Below are 13,998 nucleotides of genomic sequence, written 5' to 3'. Positions count from 1 at the left end.
CGTTAAAACCTGTTGATTTGCAACTAAATGTAGCCTTTGCACTAAATTTGGTCCTTTTTGCTAACCAAGAAAATATACTGTGTCGATAGACATTTATTTAAGCAATTAAGCTTACATTTATTCAGATTCTTATTCAAATTCTTAACTTTTATTGTTTATGTTAGAAAATAGTGAATAATGCATTCCTTATTTCGGTAGTTCCTAAACTTTTCAAGGTTGCACCTTCCCGTACCCCTTTCTGTCCCTGTCCTTCTCCCCCCCCTCCCCCCCCGGGCCCAGGAGCAGGGCCATGGCTCAGGGGTGGAGGGACGCAGACAGGGGTATGGGGGCCAAGGCTGGGAGTGGGGAGCAGCAGCCAGGGCCAGGAGTGGAGCTGAGAGGTACTCCTTCCCCCGCTCCCTGTGGGGGCTGGCCTGGGCCTCAGCTGCCCCCCCCAAATGTTCCTCCATGCCCCCGTGGGGGGGTATGCCCTACAGTTTGGGGACCTCTTGACTTACTAGATGATGGTTCATTTTTACTTGATATGTGTCAAGCTCTTTTTGGAAATTCAAATCCAATTAAACGCACAAAAACTGCATTTTAAAATTGTATTTATTAATGTAATAAAACTACCTTAAATATATTGGGTGTATAAGAGAAAAGGTTTATCAAAATGTGTTGCATTTAAAACTATCTGATTTATTAAACAAAGTAGTGAATTAAACTGATTAGTTCTGTTTACCATTGTCCTTCAGCATTTTAGAACTAGTAGATCACATTCTCTCTCACTTAGTTTTTGTTTATAGATTGGTAGAGGAAAACAAAGTTTCCTGCATTTTCAGCTCCCAGCTGGTTTCTCAACTCTGAATGAACTAGTCATTGAACTAAGCTAGTTTAATAAACTGAAATGAAGAAAATATTCTCTCTGGATCTGACTGATGTCAAAAGGTGGTTTACACAGAGCTCTTCTTCAGGTTTGGGAAATGTACTCATAGGACATGTCCACACAACAAAATTGTCGACTTAAGTTATGTCGGCGTACAACCACCATGGTAATTAAATCAGTGTTGTACGTCCACACTAGCGCCTTTTGTTGGTGGTGTGCATCCTCATCAGGAGCGCTTACACCATCTGTCAGTGTGGGGCACTGACAGCCAGACCCTGCTGCCCAGCTCCAGGTACCAGCCCCAGGCGGCAGGGCTTGGGATGCCAGACATCAGAGGCTGGTACCTCTGTCAGCCACCAGAGACTTACAGCCAGAAAAGTCAATGCAGTGTCTATACTAACACTGTGTTGACCTAACTATACTGACCTAAGTGCTATGCCTCTCATAGATGTGGAGTTATTAAGTTGGTGTAGTGGGTGACTTACAGCAGCAGGAGCAACGTTGTAGTGTAGACACTTAGGCCTTGTCTACACTGCCACTTATAGCACTGAAAATTTCTTTGCTCAGGGGTGTAAAAAAACACACCCGAGGGATGCAAGTTTCAGCGCTGTAAAGTGGCAGTGTAGACAGTGCTACAGCACTGGGAGCTCTTCCCTTCTCTGAGATGGTTTTATTACAGTGCTAGGAAAGCTTTCTCCCAACGCTGGAGCTGCGACTACACAGCCACATTTTAACATCGGCTGTGTAGACATACCCTTACAGAGTTAGGTCCACGTAAGCTGCCTTATGTCAACCTAACTCTATACTGTAGACCAGGCCATAGTGTCACAGCTATATATAACTGAAACAGATTGTTTAATTAATGCATATTTCAAGGGACCCGGAGGAGGGAAGGGAAAAAGAAAAAAAGCAGACTGGTGGTAGGTGGAGTTTGTTAGTAGTTTGTTATAATAAGCCATAAATCCAGTTTGTCTATTCAGTCCAGGATTTTTAGTGTCTTGCAAATTTATGAATTTAAGCTCCCAGGCTCATCTTTTGAAAGTGTCATGCAGATTTTCTTTGAGGACTGAGAGGTCATAAGGAGGAGGGAGAAAGCTTGTTCACCTTAGCCTCTAAGGATAGAACAAGAAGCAATGGGCTTAAACTGCCGCAAGGGAGGTTTAGGTTGGACATTAGGAAAAAGTTCCTAACTGTCAGGGTGGTTAAACACTGAAATAAATTGCCTAGGGAGGTTGTGGAATCTCCATGTCTGGAGATATTTAAGAGTAGGTTAGATAAATGTCTATCCGGGATGGTCTAGACAGTATCTGATCCTGCCATGAGGGCAGGGAACTGAACTTGATGACCTCTCAAGGTCCCTTCCAGTCCTAGAATCTATGATATAGACGGGTGAAAGTAACTTAAAGGACTTACTAGTATGCAGGGCAGCCAGGGTCCTGGGCAAGGGGAGGGTGGCCAGGGTCCCCAGACAGGGCCTCAGGTGGAAGGGTCAGAGGCTAGGCTCCCCCAGCCAGCCCTTCAGGTGTTGCCCGACCTGTGCTACCTGTAGCCCCGCTGCCTGTAGCCCCAGGCCCTTTTAAATTGTCAGGCCCCAGGGAAGCTGCCCCTTTTGCGCACCCCCATCAGTGGCCCTGCCAGTATGGTGCTTAAAGTGCTGCTGCGGCAGTGCCATAACATCAGCTAAGTACTGGCCCGTACCAGTGGCCACTTTCTTACCGGTACACCATACTGCCCTGTACCAACTTACTTTCACTTCTGGATATAGAACAGTTGTTTTGTTACAATAATTGCTATTGGAGCATATAGTGCACTGGTTGAGGTATACTACATGTTGTGATAGGCATATGTAGAACCTGTGGATCCTGAAAGCTGTTTTGTGGTAGGTGTTGATCATTTTAGCAGTGGAGATATGTCTGCTGGTTTTGCATCTATTGTTCTGGCAGGGTCTGGTGATGCTTTGAGTTGGTGTGTCCTGGTCTGTGGGGAGCTTGCTTCTGATGATGAGCTTGGAGAGTTTGGGGAGTTATTTGAAGGTCAGAAGAATAGGTTCAGGAAAGATTTCTTTCAGGATGTGGTCCCCATCGAGAACAGGCTGTAATTGTTTAATGATACCCCATATGGATTCTAATGTGCAGTGGAAGGTGACAACTGGTATGCTTTCATAGGGGATTTATTTTCATATTGAAGCAGGTTCTTTCGGGGTATTTGGGTGTCCTGCTCTATGATGTGATCTGCTTCTTTGGTGAAGTGTTCTTGTTAAGGTGTGCACCCAGGATTTTCTTCTCAGAGTATATTCTGTGGTATCTGAGTGTCTGACTGCAGATACTGGATCTATGAAGGTAGGTGTGGTAATCTGTAGGCTTCTTGTATATAGCTGTCTGCTGTAGAAGTCCTTTGTTGAAGCTGATCCTAGCATCAAAGAAATTGATGCTAGTGTTGGAGAATTCCAGAGAGAGTTTAATGGAAGGGTGGTAGCATGAGCGGTGGGTGAACCATGGGCATGGGAGGATAGCCCCTGGCCTATCCCACCCTTCCACTTGAGCCCCGCCCCTCCTGCCTCCCTTCCTCGCTGAAGCCCAGAGGGCCCTCTCCCTCGCAGCCACCAGCCCTTGGCCGTCCGAGCGCCTCCAGCCCTAGTGGGCAGTGCGCCCCACCTTCCAGCCCTGGAGCACCAGGTGGGAAGCTCATAGACCCTCCCACTCAACTCTGGAGTGGGCGTCGCGCAGCCCCCAGCCCCAAAACAGCAGGCAGTGCAGTCCCAGCCCCCCCAAGTCCCAGCCCCAGGCCCGCTGCTCTACCCCCAGCCCCACTCAGCAGGCTTCCCGAAAGAGGAGCTGGGGCAACTAGTGGCAAGCGGAAGGGGGCCCTGAGGTGGAACGTGGGTAGCTGCAGGGGGCTGTTGGGGAGGCACAGCCTTCCCCAGCCTATGCTAGGCACCGCCCATTGGTGGTAGTTTTTGAAGTTGTGGTGAAAATCTGTGAGGGAGTGTAGGTCTTTTGTCCCATTCCCCTTCCCTCCCCCTCCCACATGATTGGAGAGGAGTTAACAGACCATTTCACCTTGAATAGTCCATTGAAATATGTGTTAACTATTTATGCTAAACAATCTGTTCCATCTTATATTTAGCTGTGGCACTCAGAATACTTTTCCCAGACCTGAAGAAGAGCTCCATGAAAGCTCAAAAGCTTGTCTCTCTCATGAACAGAAGTTTCTCCAATAAAAGATATTACTTCATTCACCCACCTTGTCTCTCTAATATCCTGGGACAAACAGGGCTATAACAACACTGCATAAAAGCTGGCTTAGTACTTAAACAAACTCTGGATAGAGGTGCTTAGCAAGAGACTTTCACCAGTTCAATGGTATGACATTTTTTAAATATTTGGCTGCAAATATGTACTGCTTGATATTATTGTTTTAATTTAAATGATTTTAATGGATTATAGTAAGTTTAAGACTTAACATAGGTTGTCAATGTTTCAAATTAAATGTTCAATATGTTTATTTTTAATATAAATCTGTATTTAATTTCAGTAGAAATCCAATTTAAATTAAAAAAATTAAATTAATTTTTTTTTAAAACAACTTTTATCCATCCTGCTAGAAAACTACTTTAAATCCCTCATTCACAACATAGTTGTGGAATAATTCTTACCAATTACTCCCAACTGGTATTTGTTAGGCAAATGACGTGCTATGACTAAGGATATGATTTCATCATGGAGGTCACGGATTCTGTGACTTTAATGGACCTCTATGACTTCTTCAGCTTGAGCCGTGCTCCAGGCTGTCACCCCCACCCTCCTCGTGCAGAGGAACTCTGGGCTGTCAGGCACCCCATTGCAGCAGGGCTCGGGCGTCAGCCCCCACTGTGGTCAGCCCTCTCACCCCCATGCACAGGTCACAGGTCTCAATGAATTTGTGTTTATTGCCCAGAACCTGTATGTGACTTTTTCTAAAAATAACCATGACAAAATCTTAACCTTAACTATGACTTATGCTAAACTCTCTTCATTTAATTGTTATTTCATCCTCTCACCCGAGTCCACTATGATTGTCTGTTTTATCACCAGTTGTTTCCTGTCTGTCATGTAGATAGCTCCTGCTCCAGAGAGCTGACAGTCGTCTTTGTTACATGTCTGTACAGCATTTAGCACAATGAGGCCCTGATGCTTAATTGGGTTCATAGATGCTACTGTAATACAATTCAATATTTAAAGACTTCTTCCCCAATCCTAGTGTTGATATCTTCAGGGTAGCAGAACATGAACATCAAAACACCATACACAGGGCATGGCTACACTTGCAGATGTAGAGCGCTGTGAGTTAAACCAGCCTTCGGAGAGCACAGTAGGGAAAGCGCTGCAGTCTATCTACACTGCATGGCCACATTTGCGGCACTTGCAGCAGCATTGGGAGTGGTGCATTATGGGCAGCTATCCCAGCATGCAAGTGACTGCAACGTGCTTTTCAAAGGGGGGTGGTGGGGTGGAGTGTGACAGGGAGTGTGTTGTGTATATGTGGAGGGGAGAGAGAGTGGGGTTTGGGGGGTCTGAGAGCATGTCAGCATGCTGTCTTGTAAATTCAGACAGCAGCAGACCCCCCCTCCCCACCGCCTCTCTCTCTCTCACACAGCATTCCACGCTAATGGCTTGTATGCCAGCTGTCAGAAATGGAGCTTTGAAAGGACATTTCCGCATTCCTACAGGAGTTCAAAACAATGACAAGAGTGGCCACTTGACTTAAGGGGATTATGGGACGTTTCCGGAGGCCGATCAGAGCGCAGTAACCCTGCACCTCATTCACACTGATGCCCATGCGTTGTAGCCAAGGTGTAGCAAACGTTATTCCTCTCACCAAGGTGGAATAATAGCAATGCTGTAGCCATGGAGACAGAGCGCTCTACGTGCCTTGCCAGTGTGGACGGGGAGTGAGCTAGGGCACCTGGGGCTCCTTTATTGCGCTTGCAAGTGTAGCTAAGCCCTTAGACAGATCAATGGTCTGTCTAGCTCAGTGACCAGTGTCAGAGGAAAAGAACAGAACAGGGCAATTATCGAGTGATCCATCCCCTGTTGTCCACTCCCAGCTTCTGGACATTAGGACACCCAGAGCATGGGGTTACACCCCTGACCATGTTGGCTAATAGCCATTGATAGAACTATCCTCCATGAATTTATCTAATTCTGGAATTGTCATAATGATGAAAAAAACATTTTTAATCATGGTCTCGTTTATAACTTTTCACATTTAATTATTCTTTTCCCTTGCATTTTTCAGTTAACCTTATCTTGGTAAAATATACTGGATTGAATACATGGAAAACTGAAGTCCTCTATTTATCCTCCAAAGAGGTGCAGCAACACTGCAGACTATAAATAGTAATGATAAAATCTCCATTTTGTGGTGAGACAAATATGCAGATAATCTGTATTTATTGATCATAGGTAATTAAAGGGTTTTCAGTTGTGGATCAGGAAAAAGATCATCTGAAATGTACCAGAGATTATCTTGTTTTTAGATTATAAAGGTAGAACTAGTTAGTTTTTGCAGATTTTTTTAATTTAATTTAATTTTATTGCAGTTTTAGGATTATATGGAAGTGTCACTATAATCTATTTTAATATAAGGAAGAGTAATCACAGCTTTGAGGTCCAGAAAGAATTTTCAGCCAGGTTGAATGAATATGGTTCCAATCTGCCATGAATTGTAAGGGTATACCTGTGCCCCTTAAACACTTAAAGTTGTCCCGGTTAATATTGTTACCTTGCTGATTAATTAGGGAACATGTTCGTTTAAATTTGCGCAATGCTCCCTTATAACATCGTTTGGCAGCTGCTTGCTTTGTCCACTGCTTACAGAAAGAGCAGACCTTTGCAGCTAGCTGGTGGGGGCTTGGGGCAGAGATTTCCCTACACTCCCCCTGAATTTCCCTAACACCCTTGCACCCCAGTTTTGTGAATTAGTTACATGCAGTGTTGCCAGTTTAGTGATTGTTTGGAAATTTGAATTGAAATTGAAACATTAATACATACTTTAAAAGCATATAAAGTGTATGATAAAATATGTGTATCTAAAAAAGTATAATAGATTTGAAAAGTATGAACATAGACTAGCTCCTTATACAGCTTTTGTTTTTATGATGATGTCAGTGCATTCATTTTGGTGGTGATGGCCAAATTATGATTTGTAAGCAATGTGTAACTGAGCTCTCCCTGACAGCTAGTGATGGGCTGGGGGGAAAGGCTTCAGGACCAGATTGTATTTACAGTCACACCTAATCTACCTAGGTATCCAGCAAACAGAGCTGTATTGCCCGAGTGATTTTGGCTGGGATTGGATGCAGGGGTGGGGGAGAATGAAATTTTATTCTTATTGTATGAGTAAAGGACAGTAGAACTGTACTTAGCCTGTGCTGATTGAGGGCATCAAAAGAAAGCCTGGGGACAAGTGTTTTGCTTCATGGTCTGCCTGAGTCACAAGTACTATTTGCCCTGCCCCTCTCCACTCTTTAAAGACAGAGCTGATTAGGCTCCATAGATAGTCTTTTGTTTTGTTAAGTGACTGCTACAGTTGAAATCACTGATAATCAGGTCTAAGTGGAAGAGAAGGCCCAGTCTGCACTAGCGGCAAGGTTCCCCCACTGAGAGCACAGCTGAAATCACTGTGAGCTGAGTGGAACCTCAAGAGACACGTGAACAAACATGAGTGTGGCATCATACTTTCTGTTTAAGCAAGAGATACCACACACTACAAACTGGAGGCCAATGTTAAGTGCATTGTCACTTGTTCATCTTGAAGTTGAATACTGGTTCCGAACAAGACCAGCAAATGCTCACTATCGTTCTGCAAGAATCTCAGCTGACTGACTTAGAAGCATATGGTGCAACAGTGAAAGACTCAACTTGAAAAAGTGAAGACCTCTCTCACCACATTCAAAAAATTTGCATTCATGGCTTATGAATGCACAGATGCAAATTGGCAAGTGTTAAGTCATTGTGTACATTATCTTTATGTCAGTGGTAGGCCAGTAGATGCATTTCTAGATGTTCAAGTTATAGAAAACACATTTGCTGCATCTGTGACAATGCACATCTTAGAAGAATTAAATGCTTGTCAATTGGACCCCAAACAGATGGCTGCTTGTGCATTTGATGGAGCTGCAAACTTCTCTGGAAGACCTTGTGGAGTACAAGCTTTGCTCAGAGAAAAGTATAACCCTAATCTCTCCTATACATACTGCAGAGGCCATCTACTCCAACTAGCGCTAGTACAAGCTGCAGACTTTTTAAAAGACATTTAAAAAGCTATAAATTTAATGTCTTCATTATATTCTTTTTTCAGCAAGAGTCCAGAAAGACTGAATATCTTGGAAAATATAGAGGAAACACTGGGACTGAAGTTCAGACTAGTCCAACCTGGGAAAACCCTCTGGCTTTCTCATGAGCGATCCTTGGCTGTTTTCTTAAAATTACTCCAGCCATTATTACTGACTTTGTAAAGTGTCTACCAAGATGGGATGGATCTAAGTAGTGAGGCTGGTGGATTACTTTTGCTGCTACGTTTAGAGAAAACTATTGCCATTCTCTCCCTTGTAAGTCTACTGTTGAAACCACTTGGGTCATTAAACAATACCATCCAGGCATCTGATACAACAGTAGTAGATCTTTGTCCAGCAATAGAAGCTACATTTGGATCAATCATAGAGCTGTCCATTGAAAAAGTACTGGAAGAAGCAAAGACTTCAGTCCAGAAGTTGACTAATGAAAGCATTTATCTTAAAATTAATGGAGATATCCTATCTCCTAGAACCGGAAGGGACCTTGAAAGGTCATTGAGTCCAGCCCCCTGTCTCCACTAGCAGGACCAAGTACTGATTTTTGCCCCAGATCCCTAGGTGGCCCCCTCAAGGATTGAACTCACAACTCTGGGTTTAGCAGGCCAATGCTCAAACCACTGAGCTGTCCCTCCCCCCTTAAGTGAATCCTTAAGTGAAGAGAACAAGAAGTGTTTAAGACAATTAAAAAAGTACACAGACTTCTACATTCTACTCAACCTCTACATAGCTTTTACAGATCCCTGTCCTATAAACTACTGACAGTTGCGTGAAGTGAGGCACTACCAGCAATGTGCTCAGGACAGAATAGAAAATTTGAACATAGAGCGGAATATCATACAATGAATGAATGAAGATTTGGCTTCAACTTCTTTTTTATCATCACTAGTGGTTCGACCTGATCTTTATGCTATATTTGCTGAGATGAGAGAAGTAGGAATTCATCTCTTGCTACTCCCAGTCACAACAGCTACAGTTGAGTGTTTTGTCATCGTTCAATAGAATTTTCTGTACTGAAAGAAGTTGCCTTCTGCCTGAACATGTGAATGAACTAATGAGCATATCAGTTGAAGGAATGGAAGTACTGGACACACGAGAAGCCACCAAAGATGAACGTGTTGCATTCAAGAAGTTCATTAGCAGAGTTGTGCAAAATTATAACAAGAAACCAAGAAGGATGTAGATGTCGTGCTTCATCGAATGCTTGAGTAGCCAACTTTCATTTGTGTGATGATTTCAAAACAATAAAATGGTCATGAAACAGTTTTCAGTTTTTACCATTGGGCCATACAGCCCACCTTCACCATCGTGGTCTCACTCCTCATCAGTCCTAACCCTGCCCCCCCACACACACACACACAAATTCAAACACCCCCCTCATAATTTCAATTCCTGGGGAAAATGCTGAACCAGGGTGGACCAGCAGCTCCCCGCTCCCCTAAGTTCTCTGTGGCAGCTCCAGATAATAAATGATCTCCAGATAATAAAAAATGAATAACCTGTTTTAAATGGAAAACAAAAGTGAATATAATTATTTATGCTAAGGTATGATATATTTGGTTTGTTTTTGTCTTGTTTCCTCAATCTAACCTTTTATTTTTGTTTGTTTCATTGTCTCTAGTAATAAATGAAAAAGAATAAATCATGGGAAACCCAGAAAACATAGGAGATGCATATGTTGCTGTGATTCGTCCAAAGACTACTGCTAGCCTGAATTCTCGGGAATATCGAGCTAAATCATATGAAGTATAAACAATTTTTTTTAACTTTCTTTGATTAAAGTTTGAAAATATGAAAAATAACATAACTGAACAACAAAAACCTTAATTAACCCTCATGTTAGGTAGATAGAGATTTACTATCTGAGCAATCTTAGGTACTTATATAGCTCCCATTACCATAGTAACTATGTTCCACTCTTTTATTATCTATTTATTTATCCTCAGAAAAACTTTTGTGACATAAGGAAATATAATTATCCCTATTTTATAGAGTGGGAGCTGAGGCACAGAGAGACTAAGTGACTTGGCCACAGTCACACAGGAAGTTTGTGGCAGAGGAGGGAGCTGGATCTCTGTCTCAAGCTAGTGTACTAACCCGACAAATACCAAAACACTATAATGTATTATGTTATACTTTAAACAAATGTCATAGTCACAACACATACTAGAAAAAAATCAGGTAACATCCTTCTAAGTTTCTGAAGTGATTTTTTTTTAATTACATTTTCTTTGTGCTTAAAATCAACAATCAAACCTCAGCAGAGCATATTGACAGGAACATGTCAAACAGCTGCTGTTTTAGAATCTGATCCTATTACCTCTGTGCAAGTGTTAACAGAGTCAGGTCTTTTAGTGTAAGGCCAGTTCAGATATCATGTTGCATATTGATGGAACTCTGTGCTGCATGGATCTTAATACAAGATTGGGATCTTGGCTATTCCCATTTCTGTGTCTTTGGTGGTCGAGATGACCTTCCAGAACACGCTGTTCTGCATACTTTCTGAATTTTCTCACTGCTGTTACAATTGACTACCAAGGACCAATTTGGGAAATTGCACCAAGATCCCACAAATGTGGAATCTTTACTGGCCAGTCATGCTTCTCCTTTTATAATACCCATTTTATAAATAAAAAGCCCTATGTATAATGACTTGTATTATTTTATATCAAAGGATTTCAAATAAGAAAAATCAAACATTCATCATATAGTTAACAGCGTAATTTTTAAGGAATACATACTGTAAATGATTGCTTGTGGACAAACCCCATGCTTCAGCAGAGTTCATGATGGTTGTGAAGTCTGCAGTAAAATGCTTAGTAGAATGTCACATTGGAGTTGACCATCCATGACTTCGAGGACCTGAAAAGTTGGGTGAAAGTACATTCAAAATCACAGTATCTGTTGAATGTACCTTATACCCTTGTTATTTAGAGAATTTTGCACATAGCACTACAATCGGTTAACTAAAAACAAAATTTTGCTAGTCTGCTTGTTAAATAAAAGTAATGTTTCAGTAATTCTTAAATAATTCTTTAATTTTATTGTTTGCAAGATTTTGTTGCTTGAGGTTCCCATTGAAGGACAAAAGAAAAAGAGAAAGAAAGTTTTGTTGGAAACTAAACTTCAGAGAGGCAGTGAGATAACCCAGAGCATCTTGGATTATGTAGTAGAAACCACCAAACCAATTTCACCAGCTAATCAAGGTATCAAAGGTGAGAATTGTTTTTCCTTATTTGGTATTGGTGTGTCTATAATAATTGTATTACTCAAATAGGCCAGTTAAAGGAAGTAAAACAATATCTGTTTTAGAAATCAAGCTCTATTTTAAGTTCTGCAAACAGAAACATGCAGCTGAACCCACAAGCTGTCCTTTATTTTCCTTTTATTTCTAAATGTCTTTAAAAGAACCATCAAAAAACCCCAGACTGTTTCTGACAAGTTTATCGTAGGTGAGACCTTGTGTGCCCATACCGATATTTCAGTACAAGATGAGTTTTACAGCCAAGTTTCTAAATACTTGGAAAAACTAGATTACAGTGCACACAACCTTAATCACAGTTAAAAAATTAGCAATTTTAAAAAAGGCTTTAGGGATGATCCAGGAAATTATGCACCAGATTGACCAATTTTACCAGGTATAGTATAAGGCTAAGTTATAATAAAATAATAATTAAAACATCTGGAAGATCATGATATGATAGTATCTAGCTAGCACAGTTTTTCAAAGGAAATTTGTGCCTCACTTATCTGTTAGAATTCTTTGTCCATAATAGTAAAACAGAGAATAACGGGTAACCATTTGATACAATTTATTTAGACTATCAATGCCTTTGACAGGTTCCCTCTCAAGAAGCTAGTAAAGGAACTAAGTAATTCTGGGGTGAGAGATAAAGTATTGTCATGGATCAAAATCTGGTTGAGAGATAAGAAACAGAGTTAAGAATACATAATCAATTTTCATCAGGGCAAAAGCTTAATGGCAGAGTGCCTCAAGGTTCTATATTATGACCATGGTTGTTTAATACACCACGTTTACACTTAACAGTTTTCTTGGCATAGCCATTTTGAGTAGGGGTGTGATTTTTTTTTTTTTAATGATATAGCTGTGCTGGCAAAAAGTGCTTTTGCCTGTATAGCTCATTTTGTTTGCTGAATGGTATAAGTTATACTGACAAAAGTACCTTTTTGCCAGTGTAACTGCTTCTACACAAGGGCGATTTTTGCTGGTGTAGCTATACCAGGGCCATATAATTATTAACAATCTAGAAAAGGGGGTAAGTAGTGAAGTAGCAAAAATTTGCAGCTGGCACAAAATTATTTTGGTTAGCCAAATCCAGAGAAGACTGAGGAATTTTAAGAGGGTTTTACCAAGCTAAGTAAATGGGTAACACAATGAAACTTAAATTCAGTGTTAATAAATGTAAAGTAATGCATGATGGAAAGAAACATTTGAACTACAGATACACTTTACAGAGTTCTAACTTAACAGGATTGACTCAGGAAAATAACCTGGGCACACAGTGTACAGTTCGATGAAGACTTTGCTAAATGTGCAGCTGAGGTCAAAAAGGCAAATCAATGTTAGGTTACACAAAGACTGGATGGAGAATAATATGGAAAACATAATACCATTATATAAATTGGTGGTTCTCTTTCGTGTGGAATACTGTGTGCATTGCTGCGCACCTCATTTAAAAAAGTATATTACAGATTTTAGAGCTGGTTTAGAGAAGGGCAATGGCAACAATTAGGTTCATGGGAAAAATTCATATGAAGAGAAATTGAAGGTATTGGTAATTCTTTACCTGTTAACAATCTGTGTGTGTGTTGAGTTGCACATATATTCATGCAGCTGCTCAGGGATGTTCAGATTTAATTTGCTTCCTCAGTTTTCAGAAAATAATATTTTATTTTGTTTCCTGGGAAACAGAAAGATTCAGACTGTCAACCATTTGTCCATATAACACTCAGTTGACTTCCTTTGTTGTTTTAATAATATGTTAGGAAAGCGAGTAGTGTTAATGAAGAAATTTCCTCTTGATGGAGACAAGGTGGGCAGGGAAGCCTCTCTTTTCATTGTTCCAACCGTTGTCAAAGGTAATGTTTAAAACATAATTCCTGAAGTTGTGTGAATTTTAGAGAAAGTTAAGCCCTTGTTTCCTAAATAATTTACGTATTTATTTTATATAAATGTTAACTGCTGTGATTATTTATATTTGGGTTTGGAAGAATTAGATTGAGGTTGATAAAGGTCCATAACTGTCTGTTTCTCCAGGTGCCTAAAAACAGGGGAGAAATGTAGTTAGTCAAAGTTTAAAGAGAATCAAAGTTTTTTTTAAAAATAAAATGTTGCATTTTTAGAGAACCAGTGCAATATTTTGTTATACTCAGTACATTTACTAATAGTTAATTTTGGTATTAGGAAACGAGAAAACAAATTTTATTACAAAGGCTACTGTATTTATACTAGTAAACATAAAAAAGGATCTTTTCTAGCACTCTTCTGAGAGAAGAGTCCCCATTGAAGTGAATGTGCATTCTTGCCTGAGTAAGGAATGCTGAGTAGGTCTCTGAAGGCAAAATAGTTTTCACATAATAAGGGACTATAAAATACTTTAAAAATATTAAGGGAAGTTTTTTTGTGTTTTACTGGGGAAACATGTTCATTTGCTATTTGTGATATGCTTTGAAAGTGAAAGTTGGCAAATCAACACCATTTGAATCGTAAGGTCTTTCACAAAGCTAACAGGTTATTTTTCCTTCAACAGTGTACAGTATACAGTTTTTTCAGTAACTC

At 40.6% G+C, this 13,998-nt stretch overlaps 1 protein-coding gene across 8 annotated transcripts in view; it reads left to right on the top strand.

Annotated features, from left to right (window-relative positions):
* KRIT1 (KRIT1 ankyrin repeat containing) overlaps positions 1–13,998 on the top strand; it is a 44,835-nt gene that overhangs the window by 1,955 nt on the left and 28,882 nt on the right. For 4 of the 8 annotated variants that reach the window (XM_050939538.1, XM_050939542.1, XM_050939536.1 and 1 more), the window contains exons 2-6: positions 3,992–4,227; positions 6,143–6,268; positions 9,820–9,944; positions 11,254–11,413; positions 13,206–13,298. In XM_050939538.1, the coding sequence (XP_050795495.1) occupies positions 9,843–9,944; positions 11,254–11,413; positions 13,206–13,298 (355 nt within the window). In that variant the 5' untranslated portion in view covers positions 3,992–4,227; positions 6,143–6,268; positions 9,820–9,842. The remainder of the gene's footprint in view (positions 1–3,991; positions 4,228–6,142; positions 6,269–9,819; positions 9,945–11,253; positions 11,414–13,205; positions 13,299–13,998) is intronic. The other 4 variants (XM_050939539.1, XM_050939537.1, XM_050939540.1 and 1 more) reach the window with 3 other exon arrangements.

The sequence above is a fragment of the Gopherus flavomarginatus genome, chromosome 2 (assembly GCF_025201925.1).
Source record: "Gopherus flavomarginatus isolate rGopFla2 chromosome 2, rGopFla2.mat.asm, whole genome shotgun sequence".
In the NCBI taxonomy this organism is placed as follows: domain Eukaryota; kingdom Metazoa; phylum Chordata; order Testudines; family Testudinidae; genus Gopherus; species Gopherus flavomarginatus.
The sequence above is the reverse complement of the archived record's forward strand: the minus strand, read 5'-3'. Positions and strand labels throughout refer to the sequence as shown.